This window comes from Emydura macquarii, unplaced genomic scaffold (genome assembly GCF_026122565.2).
Source record: "Emydura macquarii macquarii isolate MOO-44397 ecotype Brisbane River unplaced genomic scaffold, CSIRO-AGI_Emac_v2 contig_3343, whole genome shotgun sequence".
Taxonomy (NCBI): Eukaryota; Metazoa; Chordata; order Testudines; family Chelidae; genus Emydura; species Emydura macquarii.
Window position 1 is genome coordinate 8,103,495 of NW_027133480.1, and position 26,923 is coordinate 8,130,417.

The 26,923-nt window shown below is 41.7% G+C and overlaps 1 protein-coding gene across 4 annotated transcripts in view; it reads left to right on the plus strand.

Moving 5' to 3' along the window:
* Positions 1–26,923, plus strand: part of INPP5A (inositol polyphosphate-5-phosphatase A) — a 372,135-nt gene that overhangs the window by 204,394 nt on the left and 140,818 nt on the right. For all 4 annotated transcript variants that reach the window (XM_067533377.1, XM_067533379.1, XM_067533376.1 and 1 more), the window contains exon 5: positions 16,183–16,246. In XM_067533377.1, coding sequence (XP_067389478.1) covers positions 16,183–16,246 — 64 coding nt within the window. The remainder of the gene's footprint in view (positions 1–16,182; positions 16,247–26,923) is intronic.

The following is a 26,923-nucleotide window of genomic DNA, read 5'->3' on the forward strand; positions in this document are numbered from 1 at the left end:
TGTCTTACACTTAGATTATAAGATCTCTGGGGTAGGGACAGTGTTTGTTCTGTATTTGTACAGCACTTAGCTCAATGAGGTTCCTGGTCCATGATTAGGACTCTATATATTGGCAACTATGGCAAGCCGTTGTACACTGCTATAAGATAGATTATTGTAGGCTGTCCTTTATCACAGATACTAGGTGTATGTTATGACATACATAGATCTTTTAGATTTTATGGTTGGAAAAAATAGAATCCCGAGCCCCAATTTTGTCAAAAGTTACACACAACTATAACTTTACCAGTGTGAATAGTCCCATTTAAGTCAGTGGAGTTAGTCACATGCATAAAGTTAAGCTTGGGCATAGCTCTTGGTAAGATGGGGCTCTGATTTATATAATTAGGTGGGTTGGTTTTTTTTACATTCCACGTTATGAAAACTGTTATGTATGAAAAAATTAAATAGCATATGAACTATATAATTTTTGTGTGAGTTGGTTGTATAATTGGAAGCTATAAATATGAAAAATAGACTACCTATCCAATATCGTAATCGATGTTAAATAGCAGAACCCTTTTCCTTCTTTATCCAAATTGTCTACAATGCGGATTTTGAACATACACATGCTGTAAACTGTAGTTGTTATCAGCCAGCCTTTTTGACCCCATACATTTTCATTATGTCCTGTGACTATTTTTAAATTTTTGAATTTGTCATTGGACATTTGGAGTCTACTGTATTTTTATATCTCCTTAAAAGTGTAATTATTCAAATACTGATGGACTAAAGTTTATATCTAGGTTGTAGGGATCTGAAATAACAGCTCTGTTGTTAGAAATTGTTTTGTCCATTTAAGTTCCAAATGTCTAAATGTCAGATAGACAAGGCCTCATGCAAAAAAAGCACAATAGCAGCTTAATTATATGTACTTTGGCTGATAACTCTAATTCAGGAAATGATAAATTGCTGGACACCTAATTTGTTTGCAAATAAAAAGTGATAGATTATATTTTAATGAGTTGATCTGTGTACCCAGTCAGTTTTATCCACCTTGAATGAGTAATAGACATTGAGTGTTAATTTAGACATACTGGATCAAGTGGACTATGAACACCGTTGACAAATATGTACTTTTATATTGCTCGTTATTTGTAGTTACTTTGTCATTTTCTATTCAAATGTACTAGAACAAGCCTGTTCCTACATCATTTCTTTTGTTCACTTCTTGGAAAGTGAAAATTATATCAGAATTGCTTTGTAAGAGTCAGTTGAACTGATCTGGATTACAGTAGGCGCTCGTTAGTAGCAACATATTGATGCCCTTTTGCTATATTGTTCCTAAGCAGCGGTTGCTGTTATGGGAAGTGTCATCTGACCAAGGGCACATGAAGAGTTAAAAGTGTTTTGGAAAGGGTGAGGCAGCCACGTTGTGGGGGGAGGGAGGGAATTGGATGGTCTGTGGTGGGGGAACCCCAAGTTTGAAGGAAATGGGGCAGGGGAATCTTCAGTTTGGCAGGGAAGCCCCCAGTCTCCAAAATGGCTGAGCATGCTTGGCTGCAGAGGACAGGCTGAGGATACTCCTACTGGCAGCTTCATGCTCCACCCTGGCAAGGGATGGTGGGGATGGGCACCATGCACAGGGTTGTGGCTCCTAGCACGGACAGTGGAGACGGGAGGGGGAAAGAGGATGGGTCAGTGCCCTGGGGAGGGAGGTCTCCTGACCCACCACTGCAAAACAGCACATCCACACCCCACTGCTAGTAACTGAGATGGAGGGGATAGCTCAGTGGGTGGGGGTCCCCCTGATACTCCCCACTGCAAAATAGCAACGCCCCTGCTGCCTGCAAGCCAGATGCTGAGGAAGGGAGGAGGAAAATTTTCAGCTGCACCTCTGCTGCTCCCCTGACCCCATCTTCCCCCCAAACTCCCTCCCACAGATGGTCTCCACGCAGGCTGTCAGGCAGGGCAAGTGGACAGGACTGCATGCCCTGGAGCTGTGCTGAAGGGCCAGGGTCGGGAGGGGAGTGAAAAGATGCAATTTGGGGGGAGAGGGCAACTCCCCTACACGTCCCCCAATCTCTGCCTCTGGATGTGACGTCACAAATGTTGCTCTTTGCTATTACCAAGTGGACAATTCACAGTAGGGGAAGTGTTCCCGGGGGAAAAGTTGCTCGTAAGCAGCGGTTGCTCTTACAGGTGTTGCTGCCAACAAGTCTCTACTGTAGATGTTTCCATGTAGTTTGTCACAATCATTGTGCAATTTAGAGTAAATGCTATATGTTTTTCTAATAGGAATTTGGAATTGCTTTTATTTCCTTTAGGGTAAATATATATACCACACAGTGGTAATAACAGCAACTGCTGAATGGCTAAACAATGTACAACCCCAATCCTGCAAATATATTTGCATGTGCTTAACTTTAAATACCTGAGTAGTTCCACTGATTTGAAATGGAAATTAGACTGTAATACACAATTTTATTTATTTATTTATTTTGCACACAACAACTTCATCTTAAGTGAAGGTTCTCAATAACAGGAATTGCAGTGCATTGAAATGATTTAGGACTTTCAGTGTACTTAATTAAAAGATTGTTTTAAATACTATATTCATGCTAATTATTATTGTCAACTTGTATTAGTGCCCACCAGAAAACCTGACCACAGCAGGAGGAGTGTGTGGCAGAAGTTTTTCATTCAAGCCTGGCTCCTTCAAATTCCGCAGGAAGGTTTCTATACATGCCCTCTGTGAAAGGAACTGTGTGTGGAGGGTGTTCCAGAGCAAGGTGTGCCGTCTGTTTGTTTTTGTATATACGTGCCCTAACTGGTGACGCCTATGCACACCCTCCCACATCAAATATTTCTGCAACTGCCAGGCGTAGTGCACCTTGTCCTGGAAAGTTCTGTGTGCTTCCTCAGTGAAAGTGAAGTGTGCATAGGGTGGCTGCTGGCCAAAATACAGGTGCATATTACTGTAAAAGCAGAATTACGATCATACTTACAGAATTACTTACTTACAGGTGCATATTGCTGTAAAAGCAGAATTACTTACATAGGGTTTGTTCATGCATTGGACCAGCATTTGGCAATAGAAATGGAATTTCACTGTAACAGGGTTCCACTGTGCCCTCTCAGGTCAACCCCCATTTTTTTTCTCCATATGAAAAGATAGCAGTGTTACTTACATCCTTGTATACTTTTCATTATAAGTAAAAATAAAAACATTTCTTCCTTAAGGAACCCTCTTAAGGAAAGTGAGAGAGCCAGGACCTGAATTTGCTTTTAAAAGCAGGTTCCTATGTAATAATTTTCCATCTGAGGCCTCTCTAATTTCATTGCTACACAAATGTAGCCAGACAAGGTATCCCCTTTGCTATCCCATAAGAGTGTGTTTATGTAAAATTATTGTCTTCCTGTCTAGAGTTATTACCATTGCTTATTTGGTTCTTTTCCTCTGGCTGAAATATGGCAGCTAATAGACTGCATTTTACTAATGGAAAATTAATAAGCACTCTTGACAGTCAGGTTTATAAATATGTAAAATATTTTAATTGTTTTTTAGCAAAACAGGCAGGGAATCAATAATATGAGACGTGACAAACATACTGTTGACACGCACTATAGTCAAAAGGATTGTAAGAGATAAGGGCTTCCTGTCAGCAGTGACCTATGCTAATTAATATTCAGACATTGTCATGTTCAATGATAAATGGATTCCTTGAACTATATTGATATAGTAGGTTAAACATTGAAAAAGTTGGGTTGAACTTTGACTTTAAATATTCATTAGAGCTAATTATGGATTTTATGACTACATGAATTACAGTTTCTGTGTCATCACTGGCAATTTATTTTAAATGTATTTAAAGCAATTTCATAATATAATATTAGCTTTAGCACATTCATTGAGGTAATACAGTAAATGTTTACTCTGTGCAGTAATTAAACTTTTGTTCAGAGTATTTCCTTTGAGTGTTAAACTTATACAATTGAAATGACGTACTTTTAAAAGCCCTGTGTCAACACCTATTAAAAAAAAATTATGGGTGTAGAGTTAGTCAGATTTTTATACTAGAATTTCTATACAACCAAAAAAGTGATATTTTTGTAATATCGAATGTGTAATGCAACAAGACTACAGTATTCTGTTAATTTCAGTGTTAGGAGTAATTAATCCAAACTACCTATTTGGCATGGAATCATGAAATAGATTTATGATATTGTATTGAATATCTATCTAGAGGATAATTAAAGTCTAAAATGGACATTTGGCAACAAATTATTGGCAAGCTGAGTCAAAGATTATGAAACATCAACTTTGCTGGACTGGTCATTATGGGCGAATGGCTGATACTCGTCTTCTGAAGCAAGACCTCTTTTCTAAACTTAGTCATGATAAGAAGACTTGTGGAGGACTGAGGAAACACTACAAGGACACCCTGAAAGTATATCTTAAGAAGGGAGGCATTGACCCCGGGAATTGGGAAGAGTTAGCTGGCAATAGACTGCAGTGGCATCACATCATACATCAAGCCTCAGCCTGTTTTGAAGAGAATCGCCTTGCTCAAAAGGCTAAGGAAGGGCAAAGGAAGAAGGAAAGTGTACAGCATCCCAGCCAGCAGTTGTGCTGTCTCCAAGCAACCACCTATCACATACTGGAATTGGATTCATCAGCCATCTTAAGTCTCATCAATGACTTCCCCCCGGTAGACATCATCCTCATATTGAGGGATAGCTGATGACGATTGGCAAAATAAAACCCTGATATTTAAAGCACCATTAATATAAATGAAAGTACCTTATTCTCGCTCAGTAGTGTATCTATGGGTATGTATAGATATGTATGTTTCATCCACAAAAATATACTAATTTACAGTTTATTTCTATAATAAATTCTGTCATCCTTGTACATCATACGTTACCAGAACTTTAAAAGTAAAAATCTTAAGCGTTAAAAAGAATGGAAATGGACCAGTAATGATAGCTTGTGTAAACATTCTGTTACCCTTGAAATGCAGGCATCTGCTTAATGACAACCTTGCACATTCCAATAAGTCTGAATTTTGACACACAAGCCATATTTATCAATTCTTACAAAAATCTATAATGATATCTTTGACTGTGTAACTATAATTAATGATGGATATATTGAAAGAATTTCTAGGAATTCACAATCAAAACATGTGCTGGGAGCAAAATTCTTTGTTACTCAGCCATGCTGTCCCTTCTTGTTCACTTCTTTTCCTACAAACCACCACTACTTTCCCTACACATCTTGGAGGAGCTCCTGTAGTGCAAATTTTAGGCAATCTATGGCAGTGGGGCTCTACTCCTGCACTCCTTTTAGGTGTGCATGTCTGGCAGTGGTGTCTGGTTTGTGATATCCCTGAGATCTTTGGAAACACGCAGCCTGTTAATGGCGCTTTGAGCTTCTCTCTCCAGGCATCATCGTTTCTCTCACAAAAGATTGCTAATTACTTTGTCCTTCTAATTTCTTATGTCTGAGATATTGTTTAAAGCTGCATCTGGAGTTTGAATTAAAAAGGAAGTAATTTATTTGTAAGTTTGGGAGGAGGGGCAGAAAAAAATAAACACCAACCTTAGAATTTCATTCTGAACTCCTTTCAAATGCTAAGCTACTTACTAGATTTATGTGTAACTTTACAGAAAATTAATTTTTTACTCTGACAGTAAATTGTGCAATTTTGGTTATGATCAATATTTGTATTCTTGCCTAGACAAGAGATTTAAACCCTGCTTTAGATGGAATTCTGAATGACCCTTAATTACAGAACCACTAGCATTGATTCCATAATATATCTGTGGGCATGGTGTGTAAAATTGTAATGTGTGTGTGTGTGTGTGTGTGTGTGTGTGTGTATATATATGTATATATATGTATATATATGTATATTTAAGGGAGGGGCTGTATGACTCAGGGGATTGGTGGAGAGTCTTTTGCCTCTCCTCCACCAGTTCAGATCTTGCCCTGGTTAGTGGAGACTGAAAGTCATTTCTCATGGAAGGGTTAGGTGACCTATATGAACTAAATTAGTAATCTCAGTCATTTTTCTTGTATACAGGAGATCAGGTGGTCTTGCTGCTTTTTTTAGATCTTTTAGCAGCCTCTGATATTTTTGACCATAAGGTGGTGTTAACACAGGTACAGACACCAGCAGAAATAGAGGAATTGGCTGTTTTATTTTTTCTTTAGAAAATGCCGAGAGGGAAGGAATGAATGTTTGCTTGTCTGCCCCAAAAGAACTACATGTAGGTTTCCTATCCACTCTATTCCTTTACCCTTCCTTCTCGATGTGTTTGTGAGCCCACTGTGGGAGACGATGAGAATGACAATCATACTTAGCTCTTATATGCTCAGAGTGGGCTTCAATATCCTGATGACATTTGGTTCTACATCTCTCTTTCATCTAACACCACTAGTAAGGATTTCAGGGTTCTGGGTGTCTGGCTGAGATTGGAGTGTGGATGAGAACTAGTTGGCTGAAGTTTAATCCAGACAAGGCAAGGGTGATGCTTGTGGGTTGTTGGAGGAACTGAAGAAATGGTGGAGAAAACAGCTACCCCTTCAATTGAAGAGTGGTGCTATCTCTTCTGTAGCTCAAATATATAATGTTGGGATCCTTGACTGCTTCTGAATGCTCATAGAGTAGCAGGGCCAAGCTGCTTAATTCCATTTGTGTTTGTTTTAGCAGATTAAGAGCTTTCACTTCTGATACAGAGCTCACTGTAAATTATCCGTGCATAACACTTAGGGATTGGATTACTACCGTGCAGTATTCTTGTTCCTATATCTGAAGACCATTTGGAAAATTCAGCTAGTGAAGACAGTGGCTGCCTGCCTATTCAGTTGGTTTCACTCTGGGAGCATATTACATGTGTCCCAGACTCTATACTGACTCCCAAGTCATTTCCTGGTGCAGTACAAAGTATTGGTTGGTATTTATTATACCTTAATGGTTTGGGTCTTGGATATCTATTAAGAGACTGTCTTAATCTGTCTGTGCCTTACCCTGAGAAATGAGGTCAACTGAGATGATCAACCTGACGGTCATCAGATTTATACAACAGGGGGCTTGGGCAACGCATTCCCAGTGGAGGGCCCTCAATTCTGGAATTGCTTCCTCTCTTGGTCTGACAAAGCCCAAGTTTGATTACGGACGGGGCACACCATTTTCTCAGACTTTTTCTAAACAGAGTTTTCTTAGGGGGGGTTTAGATTCCTGGCTATTGTTGACCTGTGTGTGTTCTAAATTCTGCTGTAAATCTGCCTACTGAGAATGGTGAGTCTATTACAGAAACTGAAGAATAAATATGTGTGATAAATAAATCTTTCTTTAAAAAAGTTTAAACCAGTGGCTCTCAACCTTTCCAGACTATTGTACTGCTTTCAGGACTCTGATTTGTCTTGCATACACCCTAGTTTTACTTCACTTAAACACTTGCGTACAAAATCAGACACAAAAATACAAAAGTGTCACAGCACTGAAAAATTGCTTACTTCCTCATTTTTACCATATAATTATAAAATAAATCAATTGGAATATAAATATTGTACTTACATTTCAGTGTATGATATATAAAGCAGTATAAACAAATCATTGTCTGTATGAAATTTTAGATTGTACTGACTTTGCTAGTGCTTTTTATTCAGCCTGTTGTAAAACTAAGCAAATATCTAGATGAGTTGATTTACCCCCTGGAAGACCTCTGTGTACCCCCAGGAGTATACGTGCCCCTGATTCAGAACTGCTGGTTTAAAAGGTTCTTATGTTCTTATATAACTACACTTCTTGGACTGCATCTTGCAATTTACTTAGTTAACATGCTTCTGCGCTCTTTGTGTAGACTCTACACTTCACTATGAGCTGTGTTTTATTTTAGTTTTTATTAACTGCTAGAATGATCAATTGAATAGCCTCTAATTTAGAATAAGGAATGTGTTTTCTTCTGTAGCTTCCAGTTTCAAAAGTTGGGGCCTAAAAATTTGACTGCCTTTGTCATCTCTATTTGTACCATGTAGTTTCTCTATGAAATGTTTAATGCTCTGCATATATTACTGCTGAACAGCAATTAGTTGGGCTCCTCTTAAAATGGTGTTGAGCAAGTAGTGTAAGTAAGCTCTTTAAACGGCTTAATAAACCAGAGTATTGAAGTTTTAATTTGTATGGTGTAACTGCTGTTGATGTACTCCAGCGGAATCAATGTGATCTGATCTAGGAAAGGATGAATCCATGATTTAGGCCCTGAGGAAAGTTTCCTTTTTTGCACTTACGTTGCCCTGGAATCATAGGAGTGTATAGCATATCTACACTCCATCATTTTTATTGGTTTCCGCTTATGTACATAAACCTGATTAAGTCTGTTTGAAGTCGGTGATAACCATAATTTCCATTCCATTAACATTTACCTCTAGTGAGTGGTGTGTTCAGCATTAATATATTTGTGTGTACTACATCCCAACTCAAAACACATCTTTAATGTTGGCAGCCTCAGAACCTGACAGAGAACCTGTAAAGTATTATTTAATCATCACCAGTGCTCCTTTATGGATCCTTTATGTGCACTTCCAGCTGAAAGTCTACTAATGCTACAAACATTGATTATCAAACCAAACAATATGCTGTGTAATTCTACATATCAGCTATAAAGTCCTTTAGAGAGACTGAGATTAAAGCTGTAAAAGTGGAGCAGTACATGAAACAAGTCAACACCTTCAGAAAGTAAACTTGTAGCCTGAGTATAAATAGCAGGTCTTTTTAATAGCATCATAGCATTTGTAAATAGAAAGGAACTATTAAGTTATTTCAGTCCTCTCTAGTATATTTGCTAATGTCTAGTTTTAACTGTCACAAGTGATGAAACAGTAAGTGTTCACAGTCCTATAATTTAGGCTGAAATTTTCACTTGCCTTTAAAAACTTTTAGTCTGATGGGCACAGGCCACTAGATTCTAAATGTATTATTTAAACATTATAGGCAAGGCAGACAGCACTGCTTATTTGTAAGGTTGTCCAACACTTCCCATTATCAGACCTTGTTTTCTGTTGCTTTTAACTTTGCCATGCTTCTACCATTCGGGCCGAAATTTTCCATATCAGGTGTCTGCCTCAGTCTGTTTTTTTGTTTTTTTTCCCCCCCTTTAATTTCAGCCATTTCTGAGAATGAGGTTAGGGAAAAATGGGGTTCTTTTGCCCCTTTTTAAAAAAATTCTGAGGATCTTTTCTTTGAAAATATCTAGCATGCCCAAGTTTTGGAGCAGGGACTCGAAGTTTGGCATGGATATATCTTTTGCCATCTCCATGAAAATGTGGCCAGCTTATAAGCCTTTAAAAATAGCAGTTAACGTATGCTCAGTAGATACTAGATTTTAGTAGCTAAGTTTCATGAAGATTTTGTCCCTGTTGGGCATGATCCAGCCCGGGGCTGAACAGATTTTCTTTGCAATTGCAGCTATGGTATGCTGTGGGCCATTCCAGGTCCAGGCAACTGAACTGAGAACAGCGAGATTGTCTCTCCTGTGCTCTCATTGACCCTGCTGGGCCCAGGCAGCACATGGAGGAGGAAGCTGCCTGACTCAAATGCAGGGAGGACAAGTGCTGGGCAGAGGGGGAGAGTATATTGGAGCATGGACCATGTCTAGGTGAGACTGGGACTGGCCGGATAAAGAAACTGGGGAGAAGGAGTTGGGGAAGGAGACTAGGACTGAGATGGGGAGCCCAGCAGCCTTTAGGTCTACGTTTGGCACCTTTTCAAGGCTGGAGAGTGAGGCTGCCCTCCACACACCTGGCAGCGGCTGGGCCTGGCTTCCCGCTCCAGACGTTACAACGTGGTGCAGAGGGTCACATACCACTGCAACCCCAAGCACCAGGTCGCAGAGCTGATCACTCAAATTTGGCCCAGCCACCCCTCCATCATCATCAAGGGGCAGCAGGGCCAAACTTGAATGGCACGGTGACCCCACGTGCCAGGTGGCAGTGCCCAGAGTGGGGAATCTAGCCCAGCCCCATGCATCAGGAGCCACCACTGCCAGGTGAATGTGGGGCAGGCTCGCTCTCCAGGCCACTGCCAATGACCCATCACCCAGGCTCTGTCACTGGTCATTCTCAAAGTCTGTGCCCACTAGAATCCATGCTGCTTTGGAGTCTGTAACAGAATCTGTGAGTCTCATCATGCCTCTGCTGTCAGCAAATAGCTGGGAAACCCACTCATTAAGTGTCTCATCCCCCTTCACTGCTGTTCCACATATAGTATGACAACCTATTACCACTATCAGTTACTCCATCAGTTCAAGAGGCAGAGATATGTATCTGAAGGTGCCAGCTCTGCTGCTGACCCATATGGGTGCCAATTTATGATGCCACATAATGGAATTTCTCCTTTTTCAATTTACTTTTTTTAAAAACTAGGAAATTACGCACATACAACTATGTTTAAAAAAAACTGTAGTTGTAAAAGCAAGCACCCAAAAGTTTGAAAATGTCAGATTAAGGCTGCCTATACAACTTAATTTTGACCTCCTATTGTGTAGGCGATATGATACTGTCTTTAGTTACATGACCACATACTACTTTTTCCACAGGACCCCTTCTTGATTCAGTGCACAGATTAGAACCTGGTCTGGGGATGAATCAGTGGTGTATAATAAGGGAGATTGTTGTCTGTAGTACCTCTGGTTCATTTGTTGTAGAAGTTTTGAATGAGACAGAGAACTGCTGGTAGAAAAAGAATGGTCTCATAGTTAAGACAGTTGAATGCTGCACTAGAGAACTGCCACAGATTTCCTGTGTGATGTTAGTCAAGTCACTTAACCAAAATTTTCGTAAGTGGTCACTAATTGTGTGTGCCTCACTCTTTGGTGCCCAACATGAGACCCTGGATTCTGATTTGCAAAACTGCTGAGCACTCACAGCTGCACCTGAAATCAGTGGAAGCTGTGCCACATCCTGAACTATAAAGAGAATACAATGAATATGAAACAAAATTAAATGAGAACTGTCCATCCTCTGCACTGAATAAGGTAGGGGTCCTATCAAAGGAAATAGTATATGATCAAGTAATTAAAAGACTATCATACTGCGTATGCACAAGGGGGCTAAATTAAGGTTATATGGGCAACCTTGATTCTGGCATTTCCAAACTTTTGAGTGCTTGACTTTGCCAACTTAATGTTCTGTTAATGTGGTTTTTGTGTGTGTAACACAGCACTCTTATGCTCCCTCTACTGGTTAAGCAGCACCAATGTCCTCAAATACCCAAAGTGTAACAAACAGCACCACTATCCTCAAGTCATGACTGTGAGACCACTACTCACACTGAGTAGTACTTTACTCCAAAAATGGACCCACATGCTCCAATGCGATGACTTGTGAGTAAGGATATCAGAGTCTGGCTCACGGTTTTGAGATATAGTGTCAAACTAATGTCAGACTACTTTACCCGTTTTTAGCCAACCTCACAGTAATTTAACAATATTCTGAAAATAAATTTATTTGAGCAGTGGTCTTTGTTTGATACCATTCCTTAAGAGCAGTACCTATGTACACTTTAATAATCTAGACATTTTTAACATAGGATTTTCTGGATTTAATGTTGCAAGTTGGGACTTTAATGCCATTGTTGCTTTTTATTTTATTGTATTTATTTGTGATTAAGATTAGCCAAGAGATTTTCATGTGTGATTTAGCTGCATTCCAAGTACAGCTATAATGGGTTTCATGTGATTCTGGATAGGGATTTTATCTACACGAATAAAGGGGGGCAAAATAAACCCTTCTATACAAGCAAAAAACTCAATTAGTACATTACTATTTAAGAATAATCTTCTGGGTTTTTAAAAAACCAAAGGCCAAAATATAATCAAAGTTTAGCCATGAGGTAGCATCGCCTTTTTATTAGTTGCTAATATAATTCCATTAAATTAAGAAATTAAATAGCAGGTGTCAGCCTTTTTTTTTTTTATCTTGTATCAGAATGTTTTTTTCTGACAATCTGTCCTTGTTGCAGAATAGTTAACCTTGAGGCCTAAACAAGAATGTCTCCTGCTTTTTCTTATTTGCTACCTCCATTAAAAAAAAACCCAACCCCGGAGCAGGCTTCCTGGGTCACAAGAAAGTGTACTCATCAATTAAATGTGTGACAGTGTTTTCCGTTGGATGAACTAATATGTCAAGGAGATGGGCAGGACCTCATGTTTGTGCTTTTGACAAATCAGCAAATGTTTAATCTCTAAATGTGCAGCTTCTCATAAATAATGCAGCAATCACTGAGCCAAAACACTACTCTGCCAGGGAGGGTATCTCAGTCAGTAGAGAAGTAAAAAGACCAAATAAAACCAAATCATCTTATTTGTTTGGTTCTTTTATACTCGTCATTAAGACTTCACATAATGGCAAATATTCTTGTTTTTTCCCCTCAGCTGCTTCTATTTACCTTAGCCAAGAAGTTTAAAAACTCATCAAGGAACTCCTGAACTTTGGTGGGGAAAAGACAAATAATAGAATTCTTAATTAAGAATTAAGAAGAGAAGTAAGAGAATTTTATAACTGAAAATATAAAAGTAGAATTATATAAATTATATTTCATCAACCCCCCAATCACTAACTAGAAGAAGAAGGGAAAAAATTATAGAAATGGAAAGAAGTTTAAAAAACAAAAAACACCACTGTGGGTTAAATTCTGGCCCCAGTAAAGTCAGTGGCAAAACTTGTATTGACTTAAATGGGGCCACTGTTTGTTGATGATGATTAATAACCAGTAGTCAGTTCCAGAGGGGTAGCCGTGTTAGTCTGTATATAACGAGAGTTCTGTAGCACTTTAAAGACTAACAAATTTAATTTCAGCAGGCATAAGCTTTCGTGGGCTTCAGCTCACTTCCTCAGATGCAGTTGGTAGAAATAATACAGTAAATATTGGCAACCAGTAATCAGACTCTTAATGCCTGAGCTCAGATACTGCCTTTTACAGACCACCTAGGCTTGGTTCAGCCAGTTTTGGTCAGGTCTCTTGGTAACCCCCTTACCCTCAACAGTCTATTTAGTTTTTCTTTTGTCATTAATTGTGAATTATGGACAGGGACCCAGACCTTCTATTCTGTTCTGTATTCAGGACAGCACTTAAGCACCCACTTAGGTCCCATAATTAAGCACTAATGTGCTTTCCTGAATTGAGACCCCAAGCACTTATGGACATGCTTAAAGTGAAACAATGCTTAAGTGCTGTTTTGAATAAGGATGCTTTCCCTAATCCATGGCCTAATTGCATTGCGGGATAGGGATGGATTTTAGCATATCCTTAAGTGTTTTGCTTTGCTTTGCTGAATTGGGGCCTATGTGCTTTGCTGAAAAGAAATGGGAATAGTGGTATGTTTATGTGCTTTGCTGAATGTTAGAACATGGGAGAGTTCAGAAGTTGATTTCGGCTGTGATTTTTCAAAAGAGTCTATGGAAGGTAGGAATGCAGCTCCCAGTGAATTTCAATGTGATTTGGACACTTAACTCCCTTAGTCTCCTTTGAAAAGCCCAGCCCCAGAGAATATTTTTTGGAAAAGATCTTAATGAAAGAGCATAGATTATAAAACTAGGCCAGGATTAGAAACATAGAATTTTGAGTATGGCAAAGCAAACCTAATCTGGAGAATTAACTTTCTTCCCCCGGTGTTTGCTTGAGTTATTCAGCCTTGCTTTACTGGTATCTGATCATACATCAATCTCTTTAAATAGCTAGGAGACTTCCTGCATGTTGATGAAGAGAAGCTTTTCACAGCTAAGAGATTTCATTTCCTATGCAAACTTTCCATTTTGAAACAAAACTTTGAAGTTAGTTCCAGCAACAGATTAGGTGAATTTTACCTTTGCCAGATCTCATACCCTTTTTGCACCCTATCCCTTTAAAAGATGACCAAGTTTTGCTCCAGCAGCACAAAGACTAAGATCACTGGGACTGATATTACTTGTATATTATGCCTGGCATAATGCTTTGTGGAGTGTGGTGGACAAATTTTACTAGTTTGAAAGTCAGAGAAGGATTCCAGATTTGATAACTGAGAAGTTGGCTTTCAGTGCTCCTCAAATTATAGCACTCTGGCAACCAAAGACTTATGGAAGATGAATTATGATATGGATGATATTATCCTTAGTAATATTCCCAGATAATTGATATAGCTAATTGCCCCTAGACATACCTGTCATACTGGCACGGTATTTCACTGTTTTAGTAATCCATTTATACTTTAAAATATTAATAAAATTAAGTGTGATCATTATGCAAATGACAATATTACTGTAAGTATTAGCATGGAATACCATGCAATCACCTGAATACAGTGGTGGTTATTACTGAAATATTTAATAGTAGAAAAGAGCAGTATAAGCACAAACTAATCTTTACAACACCCCTGTGAGATACATAAGTATTACCCTGTGAGAGTTCTTGGGGTGCTCAGGACTATGATTCATGTTGTTACACCCCCTCTCCCCCCCCCCCCAGCAAGAGGGAGACTTGCTTGTGCTTAACTGGGTGCCCAGTCCCTGATACCTCCAATCTGTTAGCCCCCAATCAATCTCCACTGGGCTATGCCAGCCCTTATTTTCCCTTGAAGGTTAAAAATAGGTGCACCCCAATTCCTGAACCCTTTAAAGCATTCCCCTGTAGTGTTTAGCTCCTCATCCACTGAACACTCATAGTAATACTAGGTATGTTGTCCCCAAGGGAAGAGTGTACTCACCAGCTTGAATGTTTCAGCTCAGGATTAGCTCCTTGTACAATACCAGGGCACTCAGCTATATTTATAGTGAAAAGAATTATAAGTTTATTACCGAAGATCAAGATTCAAGAGATGGTGAGTAAGGATAATGGAAACAGAAGGGTTACATATAAAACAAAATCAGTACACACTTTCTAGAGACTAAACTTAACAGGCTAGCCTCTTGTGTAGAGCAGTCTTATCTCACCCAAAACCTTTTGTAATGCTTCCAGCCAAGGCTAGTTGTGATCCAGTTTTCATTAATGTAAATGCACTGTCCATTTTCCTCTTAAGTGCAGGATAACAAGGTGTTTTCCCTGCCTCCCAGTTATAGTCCAGTAAACCTTTGAAGTGCACCCTTCAGCTAAGGGTCCGTTCTCGCTGCTGTACTTCTCCTCCTATTAAATCTTACAATTCTTTGTCTTCATTTTGTTCAGACTGGCAGTGTGAATGAAACAGTTCTCAATTTACATTTCAACAGATAGATGGATAAACTTTTCTGGTCTGGCAGGAAACCAGTTTTCACCTCTTCTGAGGACTAACAACTTGATACATAACTCCTACATAATAGCAGTACATACATTTTCAACAATATTCGTAATTAGTGAAACTGGCTTTCATTTAAGACCCCACATGATATTGTTCATGGATAAATACTGTGAAAGCGATGTCCTGGGTGTAGTGAGTTTTAGGTCTATTAGAAGTTGCTATTACAGTGAATACATTACCAGCTGTGTGTATCACACTCCCATTTACCAGGGGACCTGTGTGTCACACTTACATTCTACAGATGGGAAATTGATACAAAGAGGCCATGTGATTTGCTCTGCACTACACAGTGAGAAAATGGCTAATCTAGGATTTGGTCTCTGAAGTTCTTGACTCCCAGCCCTGTGTCATTCCTGCAGTCCACACTGCCTCCAAAACATTTGCTTTGCCCTGTATATGAAGCAGAAACCATTTGGCAGACTCTTGGAAGGATGAAGTCATTGATGGATCTGCAATCCAGAGGAATTATGAGGCAGACTATATGGGGAATATTTCAATGGCAGGTGAAGGTGCTTAGCACTGTTCAGAGGAGAGCTCTTAATTTGTTTATTTCTGAATGTGTGATGTACCTATAAAGTTGTTTTTTAAAATCACTAATTAAATCTGTTTAGTATTTTTAAAGTATATCAAGTGTTTGTGGCCTTAGCAAATTTAGTAAACTGCTAATGGCCTTCATTATAGCTGCTTATGAAACTTAAAAGAAACATAAATAAGGAACTCATTTCTTTTATGGATTTACTAAAAATGTTTTATTTTTAATATGTAGTATTTTTAATTACGGATATTCAATGTCTTATATTTTTTTGCATTTGAAAAGCTGGCTCACCATTTTGGTTTTGACGAAAAGCAGAATATTCTTATCACTATTTATTTTTTGTTTTTCTACAGGCTCTAGGAAGCTTTTACTTTCTTCATGAATCCTTGAAAAACATCTATCAGTTTGATTTTAAAGGTAAGCACAGCAATTAAAAGTCAGTAATTGTTACAGACTTCTCAGCGTTTTTCATGTAAGGACAAACCTAGTCCTTTAATCAGGTCCATGTGGTTGGACCCTGGGAGTCATACACAGAGCCCCACTAACTTCAGAACTCCTCATGGGTGCAGGGGTCACTCAGTGCAGATTACTTGCAGGAGCAGGACCTTAAATGTCAGGCAGTGGTAATTGCCTTACAAAAATTGTTGTGTCAGAAATTTGTTTACCACTTACAAAGGATCAGTGGGAAGAATGTCATTTTTTTTTAAATAGACTCAAATTTTTGTAAATCTCAGAAGTTTTAGTGATTTGACATGATATTTGATATGAATGATTTTATATATTTCTAACATTTAAGTCAGTGTATGTAATCACCTCCTGGCTGACATTACTTCTAATGCTTCTTTAAAGTAGATATGAAAAAAAGATAATCTAAAATTTACATTACTTTTACTTGTGAGCTGTCTGCATTTAGGTTATTGAGCTGGATCAAATTAATTCTACATCTTGCATTACATTAATTTGAAACATCACCAAAGCTGTGATAATTATGGAGTGAACTAATTGTCTCAATTGTACAGATTCATTAATTTTGTTCTCAGAAGAGACAGATTGCCTCTGTTCGTGTAATTGAGGGTATAGGGTCTTCCCTGGGTGAAATATTTGAATAGTGGTTCTATAGATATTGCAATTTGAGGTTTAGCCATCATAAATCCTTCTACTCATCATCTTTTCTGATGCTGAAGGAAAATTTCAAATATTCTGTCTGTGACTCTTCATATTTTATTTCTGAAATAGAACAGTGTAAAATGCAGTAGTGTAGGATGTAGGAACTTTTTAATGAGAGGTCAGCTTGTGCATCCAGTCATTCTCCCCATCTAGAACAATTTAATAGACATGGAGCAATAATATGGAGTGTTCTTATTCAAATGAACTGGGAGCAGGATTGCTATATGAGAGAAATTCTCAGCACACTGCACAAGAAGCTACGTGCAGAACTTTTGTTAATGATTCCTTACTACCTCAATCGCCATACTGAACATTTAGCCCGTGTACTGATCAATTGTATTTTTGAGGGCAAGAGGTTAATAAATAAACCTATTAAACTTATGTTTATATTTTGAGATGACAGCACTCACAACTATTTATTCATTTTTCTATGGGATTGCGCTTTGTGCATCAGTAGTATGTGAACTGTATTTGCCAGCTGATTCAGAGCCTGCAGTTTCGTCACACCTGCTGTACAGAACTAGGGCTTTAGCTCTCAGTTCCAGTTAAACCTCCCTCCCTCTGGTCATATATCAAAGATGTCCAACTCTAATGACATCTGGTGGAGTGAACTGACATCTACACCTGGGAAGAGGCGCTGTCTGGATTTATTCACAGCTGATTGAGAGCTTATTTGCTGTTGTAGAGCCTTGAAAGGAAAAAGAGAGAGAGAGAGAGAATGGTTAAAATGGAAGAAGAAATCAAAAGAAAGATAACTAATATAGAAGTGAATAGATAATAGTTGTGCCAGCTAGAGGGAAGGCGTCCTTGGTGCTCAGTGCTTCATTTGTCCAGTTCAAACATAAATCATCTGTCTCTCTGCTTCCTTCCAGCCGCACCACATCAAGCTGTGATCTAGTTGAATCTCATAAACTAAGTTGTGCTTGGCCTGGTCAGCACTTAGGTGGGAATCCTCTAAGGAAACCACAGGTGCTACAGAAACTGCAGCTGCTGATTCAGTTCTCTAAGAACATTCTCTAATTGAGAACTAAATCAATGTTTTGGCATGGTGTTCTGGTGAAGGTTCCATCTTATAGGCAAGTAAAAATGACCTCCATGATTATTATCATTTCTATGGAACATTTAATTAGATTTAGCCCTTGAAGACCTTGGGAGGTAGTCTTGGATTCATATCATCCACATATCATTACTATTAGGCATCCTGGCCACCCATTTTTTTCTATAATTATTACATGTTTTTACACAGTTGCATAAGAGACTATTGAATTAGCTGGGAAGCCAAACAGGGATGCAACCAGTATCTGACTTTATTTGGTGCAGCATCTTTAACACAGAGGATGAACTACTGGTTCTAGATAGGGGCACAAAGAAAATCAGGGTTATATGTTTATGTTTATATATGTTTATATAAATACTCAATGTACTTCCTAAAAGGTCAGTGCGTCTTTTTAAAATTCATTTCAAAGACGGATGTACTGAATATTTTTCTCTGAAGTGAGAGTCATTTAAGAACATAAGAATGGCCATACTGGGTCTGACCTGTCTTCTGGTACTGGCCCTTGTCAGATACTTCAGAGGGAATGAACAGATCAGGGTAATTTATCAAGTGATCCATCCCATCATCCAGTCCCAGTTTCTGGCAGTCAGAGGTTTAGAGCCACCCAGAACATGGGGTTGCATCCCTGACCATCTTAGCTAATGGCCATTGGTGGACCTATTCCCCATGAACTTATCTAATACTTTTTTGAATCCAGTTTACTCTTGGCATTCACAACATCCCTTGGCAATGAGTTCCACAGGTTGATTATGCCTTGTGTGAAGAACTACGTTAATATGTTTGTTTTCAACCTGCTATCTATTAATTTCATTGAGTGACCCCTGGTTCTTCTTTGAGTGCTTGCTCACATCCATTCCATGTCAGGTGTGGGTGGAGATTATTTCCTCAGTGGTATCCGCAGGGTCAGCTCTAGCACCTTCTGCAGTGGTGCGTGTATGTGCTGGTATAAGGGGTGCTGCTGCTCCCTCCCCATCCCCCATTCCTTCTTACCACCCATAACGGTGCAAGAAAGTCCTTGCCTCGGCGAGCAATACTATCACTGGTTTTCATCTGTAGATTTAGTGTATATAGCTGTTAGATCAGTCAATTACTTAGAGTTAGTAGTTATAGTTGTTAGTCCCGCAAGGACATAGCTTCAGGGACGGGGCATGCCAAGACCCGTGCCGGACCGCTCATCATCCCCGGAACTTGGGTCGGCTACGACCTCACCCATTAGAGCTCCCAGCCCTCCCTGAGACTCACCTCTGACTCCTGGCAGTGGTAGGGGGACCTGGCCCCTCACAGTACCATCCACACCCGAGGCCTTTCAAGCGGCCAAGGACTTATTCTCTCTCCTTGTGCCCACCCACTCCCAGGGAGGAGAGAGCCCCCCTTGCTGGGACAGATGGCTAAGAGTGCATCCAGGGGCAAGCCCACAATTGGGGCCCTGCACAGATCCCTGACACCTTGTCACCACTTTCTGGCACCCTGTCGGTCACCAACACCCCGACAGCAGTCGTCAGGTTCCTGTTACTGGTCCCCGGAGAGCCACCACCAGCAGCCGGACTCCTGGTACCGATCGCTGGACCCTTGGTACCAGTCTGCAGACCCTCGATACAGGTTGCCAGGCTCCTGGCTCCAATCCCCAGAGCCGTGTTGTTGGTCCTTGGAGCACCGCTACCAGTTGCCAGAGTATCATCACCGATCCCTGGATGCTCGGCACCAATCGATGGAGTCCCGGCACCACTCCCAGAACTGAGACACCAGGCATCCCTGTGCACTAGATAGGTGGAGATGAGGTCAGCACTGCCATGGTCACCAGGAGAGGACCCCTTGGATTCAGAGGGGGAGGAAATCGCTTTATCAGGGGCCAAGTGAACCCAGCCACTGCTGCAGGTTTCCCTTTGGCTTGCTACCAGGCTCATAGCCACCGACACAATGGCCTGGTCCATGGCAGTACTGTAACCTGTGGGGATTTCCTCCTGTCCCCGGGGTTGCAGGTACAGCAGTCAATCTTGGGAACATCTGAGAGATGCGTCCACCCCCGACTTGGATGAGGAGCCAGACCAGGTGGCGGGGATTTCAGCTGGAGAGGCTATCCCAGCTGCGGAGGAACAGTTGCCCATTCCACCCTTATCTGCCTCATCATCATCATTGCCTGATGAGGCTGTGACCCGTCCGTGCCTAGGGCAGCCACCTGAAAATGTCAAGGTCAGGACAGGCTGCAAAAGGAGAGCAGATTCTCCCAGCACTGGTGGGTGACACTGAAGTCAGACTTCCCAACCAGCCATAAACAGTGCTTCCGATTCCCCACACTGGTTATCAAGAAGCCTAAATAAAAATATACACAGCCCCCTTCACTGCATTTCAGCCTCTGGCTCCCAATCAGTCACTAGGTCCAGTAAAGAGACCAGTTATTTAAAACTCTGTGCTCTTTACCAAAAAGGTTTTTCCTGACCCCAAAGGGCCAGCCACAGTACTAGATCAATATACGTTTGGATTTTATCCAAAATACCATGCTGCCAGCCAATCCTTTAGTAAATAAAACCAAGGATTTATTATAAAAAGAAAGAAACAAACTATAAGAGAAATGTTAAAGGATTAAAGCAATATGACACAAACAATTGATTTGAAAGTCCATATATATCAGGTTTCTAATAGAATTGTGGAGTTTGCAGGCTTGTATAGTCCCTCTAGTATGCATCCAGTACCTGGATGGTTCTCAGTCCTTTGTTTCACAGTTTCAGTTCAGTTGTAGATGAGTTGATCCAGAGGTAGGCTGAAGACACAATGGATGTGGTGCAGCTGCCTTTTATGTCATTTGTCCTTTTCCATGCTGCTTGTGGAAATTTACAGGAATAAGAGGGAGTCCAGAGTCACATGAGTAAGTCCTGGTGACTCATCAGGTATATCCCTGCCTTCTTCCCCTGAACCCCCTGTACCTATGAATTTCTTAATGGGCCATTAAGCAGGCTAGTGCTGCAGCCATCCTGTCTGGGGTGTCGCCCAGAAAACAACATGACTGTTGTTGGAGTTCCCTGTCCTGGCTTCTGCCAGTCTATCAGTAACCGTATATAGTACCCCTGTGTAGTTTGTTAGTTTAAAAAAACAAACAGATGATGATTTTTTTGGTTGTGTTTACGCGGGTTCTAGCACCTGGTTTGAGGTACTAGCCCTGATACAGGAGGTATTCCAGGCTCTCCAGGTTTCAAGCACTGCCCGTCTTGCAGCAAGCCTGTGCCAAATAGTGACTCTCACCCGGCTGCCTTAAGTATTTAAGGGAGGCTTACGTGAGTGATGAGTGAGGCATTTGTAAGGACTTCCAACCCCATTTGAAAAAAGACATGGCAGTCAGGTTAAAATGTCTGCTTTTGAAATCAGCACCGCAGCCTCCATCTGAGTCATCTACATCAGTCTGAGTTCCCAGCACCTCGGCATTGGTTACTGGCACTACCAGTACCGAAAGGCAGATGAGCATCCCTGATACTGAAGAAGGTGCAGCAGAAACCAGACTCAGTGGCAGGGTTGTAAAGGGATTTGAAGAGAGAGATCTTTGCCAAGGACACAGGAGGGCATTCAAAGAGGAAGCCCTCCCCAGAGCAAACCTCTGAACAGGAGAGTTTGTTGACTCCAGAATCCAATGGGGGCCTGTCAGGACCAGCTCCCGAAATATTGCATTGACATCTCCTCGCATCTTAGTATTGCAGAGTATCTTTCCAGTACCACCCATTCCTGAGGTGTTTGAGGCTATGAGAGAATTGTTGAACCTCTCTGTACCAATGTCATCAGTGGTTCAAGAGTCTCACCCTGCACCAGTGCCCAGGGTATCGCCTCTGGCACCTTCACCTCTGCACATATGGCTGTCAGGGTACCAGAGAGGCTGGTACCATCTAGTGGAAAGCCACAGCAGATATCCCTGTCTCCCCTTTCTTCAGAGTCTCCAAGACTGATGAGTATGGCACCACCATACTCAAGAAGAAGCATTGCCATCAGACTTTGAAGTTGGTGCCTATGTATCCCAGCACAGCTGGTCCCATCTGGAGGATTAAGCCACCTGCTCGCCCTGATTTCCACCACAGTACCAGCAAGGAGCTTTCAGGAGGGACCATTGGGCTACGCATATCTGGGGACCAGGGCCATTCCAGTGGCCCTTTTGGAACCTGTGGGTTTCCCCCTCCCCCATCAAGAGTATCCCCACAGCTATCTCAGCCAGCCCCATCTGCTGGGTGTCAGGAGTAGCATCACCACTAGCATTGTTGTATTGGTACCAAACCCAGCACCAAGTAGAGTCAGGATCCTTCTCATTAGCAGCTGCAAGAGGACCAGGAACTGGCCCAGCCCCCTGGTACCGTTAGCAACCTTTTCCTCAGCTTCTGGTGAAAGAATTGTGGCAGAGCCTATTTCTCCATCTCTGGATGATCTTCAGACCCATCAGGATCTGTTGCGGATGGCTGTGGCTCTTGACGTTCACCCAGAGGAGGGCCGGGAAAAATTCCACAAGTGGTGGGCATTCTAATGTCTGCAGCCCAGCTAAAATAGTACTGCCAATAAATGAGCTTATTTTAGAACTTATTGAGATCTTCTGGCAGATCCCAGGTTCATTGCCTCTGATGGCTAAAAGAGTGGAGAGAAGGTATTATGTTCCCTCCTGGGGGTTTGAGCAGCTGTATAACCATCCTCCTCCAGGCTCCCTTGGATTTGCAGCAGCCAATGAAAAGGTACAACAGGGGCGCCAGCCCACAACCCCAAAGAGAAGAAGAAGCTGGATTTGTTTGGGAGAAAGCTTTATTCCACCGGTGGATTATAGCTTCACATTGTGAACTGGCGGGCTTTGCTGGGCTGCTACAATTTCACTCTTTGGGATACAGTTTTTTAAATTTGAAGGCAAGCCCCCAGGTGAGGCAAGACAAGACAAGAACTTCTCACTTTATTGATCGAGGAGGGCAAGTTTGTCGCCACAACAGCTCTACAGGCAGGTCTTAATGCAGCAGATTCTGCAGTATGGCCTCTGCTATCACAATGAGGCGCTCATCCTGGTTGCATTCTTCTGACTTCCTTCCAGAAGTGGTGCAGACGGTTCAGGACTTACCGTTTGAAGGGCTGTTGCTCTTTTCAGACAAGATGGATGAGACTCTGCACAGTCTCAAAGATTCTAGAGCAACACCTGATCATCAAAATGGACTTGACAACAGCCAGGACCTTGCTACCACAGATGAGATTTCTTGCAGTGCAAAGCCTCATTCTAGACTTAAAGGCTTTATCCTCACACCGTGGTGAGGAACTGTTTAAGACTGCTGGGGCACACGGTGACATGCACTTGCTTGGTCCAGTAAGCTAGACCATGCCTTAGACTCCTTCAGGGCTGGGTAGCAGAGGTGTATTCTCCAAGAAGGCACCACATAGACATGTTAGTGCACATACTAAGTCGCATTTTATCCACCGTAGGCTGGTAATTAGACTCAACCAATGCATGCAGGGGAGTTCCTTTTGCCCCATCTCAACACTCACTCACTTTAGTCACAAATGCCTCGGGTCTGGGGTGGGGGGCTTATCTGGGACACAAAGAGACACAAAGTCTCCCAAGATCTCAGTCTGCAGATAAGCATCAGGGAGCTGCAGGCTGGGTCATTCAACCAGATCCCAAGCAGTCTGTGCGGCATTTCTGGCTCATGTACCAATATTAGACATTTGTAAAGTGGCAACCTGGTCATCATGTCACCCATTTGCCTCGCACTATGCAATCTCTCAACAATCTAGAGGCGATGCTGCATTTGGAAAAGTGGGCCTCTAGTCCTCATTCAGATAGACTCTAATCCTGCCTCCAGATAGAGCTGCTTGTGAGTCACCTTCAGTGGATTGGACACCTGCAGTCGCTCGAAGAAGAAAAAAATGGTTAAAACTTTTCTGTAACTGTTCTTCAAGAAGTGTTGTACATTTCTGTTCAACAACTCGTCCTCCTGCCTCTGTCTATCAGAGTCGTTCCAGTAAAAAGAAACTGAGGGGGGTCTGGGATGGTTCAACCTTTCATGGCTATCTGAAGTGTGCGAGACAGCAAAGGGCGCCCAAGCCACCCTGACGGGTACTGCTCAGGGCAAAAACTTCTCAGCTGTGCACTGGAATGCACAAATACCTACAGTGGAATGGACATGTGCAACACATCTCAAAGAACAGTTACAGAAAGGTTAATAACCATTTTGGTTTTGGTTTTTTTTTGCCCCTGAAAGGATATGAGAAGGCACATCCTCTTATCCTAAGACTACTTCTCAATGCCCGTGTAAATGACAAACTATTACTAGTTTGCATTTGGCCTTGATTTCAGGGTAGGTTGGTAATAAAGCACCCCCTTCTGCCAAAATCGTACAGCTTACCAGTTAATGTTCACTCAGGTTGTCTCGGCAAAAGCCTTCAGTTCTCACAGAACAGAAATTATTCCTGGCTGTGTTTTATATGTGCTGCCAAAAATGTTTTCTGCATCTTGAATGACATCAGGATCTTTTTGCTGAGATTGTCAAACTCACTGAAAGAAGGTACATCCATCCATGATCTACTTAGAATGATGCCACATTCGTTTATCAGGATATTTATTTAGTCCTCCTGTGGGAGCCAGATTTTAAAAGTGATAGGAAAAAAATCAAATATTCTGTATGTGCCAAAGATCTATTGGTAGCTTACGGTAAATGCTTCGTGATTATAGATAATACTTCATCTGGATAGCTTAGTGATTAATTTTTGTGTTTGGGGTTTAACTAAACATCCAGTGGGAGTGGACAGCTCGGGATGTTTGGCATTAGTATGTCAAGAGCCCTCTTTCTCTGGGTAGCAAGTTTGAAATCCAGCTCAACTTGGTAGCTATCAAAACTTGATGCCACCTAATGGTGGCTGTCTGACTTCTGCCCTATGCCCCTCTTTTGCAGTGGCAGTAATTGACTGTAATCAGCAAAGTGGCCAACACTTAATGAACACAGAAACTGAACTACTCTGTCATCCTTACTGATGATTCTTTGAGTATATGTCCCTATGGGTGCTCCACCATAGGACGCATGTGCACCTGTGCACTCTCAACCAGAGACAGTAAAGCAGTGTCCGCAGGCCTGCACCTGTGCAGAGCAGCTCCTCATGCTCCCATGCAAGGGCATATAGGGAGGCACAGACCTGCTGCTACTCAGTTTCTTCTTAACCACCTGTGGCTTGAGATGGAGCACTTGGTGTCTGCTGTTCTACAGCTGCCCACCCTTTCCCATTGTGACACAGGTCTTTTCTCCATAGCAATGTACATTCTAACTGTCTCCGGTGTTTGGTGACATTGGCATCCCTTTAGAGTGCATGATCTGCTTGGGGTTTAAAGGCAGATCAAGAAACAACAGAGGTTAGGTTGAAGCTCCTCTTAATGGAATGCTCCCCTAGCTACAGTGGGGTTCGCTTTGCCCCTCCCTGTACATCGGCCTCAACATCTCAGGCTGCCCTGGTGACAGCTGGAGCCCCAGCGGCAACTCCAGAAGCTAAATCTTTGAAGAAGAAGAAGCCTCTTTCCCCTACAAGAGAGATAGGTCACCCCATAAATCTCCCTCCCAAGAGATCTCACATCCCTTAGGGGTACTGCTGTGGCACCGACTGAAATCAGTGCCAAGGCACCGGTCCGATATAAGAAGTCACGTGTAAAGAAGTCTTCCACCCACAGGGTGGCTCCTATCTCAGTACTGTTTGACACTCTCGGCACCATGGTGTACACAGGGCTTCTCCCTGTGCTCCAGTACTATTGTCTTCCCACAGCTCTGAGGTCAGAGAAGCCCCATCAGCCTCTCTGGTACCACATACACCAACTCTTCCTCAACACCAATCCCAGTTCCAGCACCAACTCAAGCTATGATTAGATGCTATCACAGCTCCATCCGCCTCCAGATTCTTTTCCCTGGAAGATTGTCTCATTTTGGATGAACTGGAGCCTTCCTTCTAAGGAATTTTACTGGAGCCTTCTCCCTGGTATCACTCCATCAACTGTAACCTGAATCTTGGATTTCCAACTCTAGGTACCAGCACGGTACTCGAGACCCATCCCCTTTTAGACCTGGGGATGATACTTCTGACTCTGAGGTCTCAGTACCATTAACCATATCACACCCTTCTGAATCCATTTACTGAAGAGGACTTTCCAGAGCCCATCAGATGCCCTAGACTTCAGGGATATGAATACCCTTGAGGTCCCTTCCGCTAACCTCCTCCTTCTCAGTGGCCTTATTGGAACCTGTAGGGTTACGTTAGTGAACAGTTTCACAGGTTATTACTGGGGAAAAAAACAACATCCACTGGTATCGTATCATTCACAGGCACCGACAGACCATTCTCTGGTGCTGTTGGCTCCCTAGGCAGCAGGAGAAGCACAAGAGGAGCAAAAGCCACATATTGAGGAAAGCTCACCCCCAGCAGCCAAGTCCTCCTCCTCCCCAGATCAGGCAGTAAAGCCTCTTCTTCTGATGACTCTAGTGACTTCCCAAACCTAATGAAACTTCTGATGGATTTCTTCCCACTCCCACCAGGAGAGATCCAGGAGTCCCAATATTCCCTGGCGGATGTTTTAAATATCATTTCCCAGGGAAAAATTGCCTGCACATATTTTATGGCAAACACTCCCACTATTCTGCCCAACTGCAAGCAGGCAGATAAAAATATTATATTTCAGCCAAAGGAATAGGGTACTTCTTCTTCCATCCTGCCCCTAATTCTCTGGTGGTGGACACGATTAATGTAAGAAACTGTCAAGCTCACTCCAAATCCTCTCCTTCAGCCAGAGTCCAAATGATTGCACATCCTGGGCAGGAAAATTACTCATAGGTGACTGTTCAATTTTGAATGACAAACTATCAGGGCGCAATGTCAATATATGATTAACATTT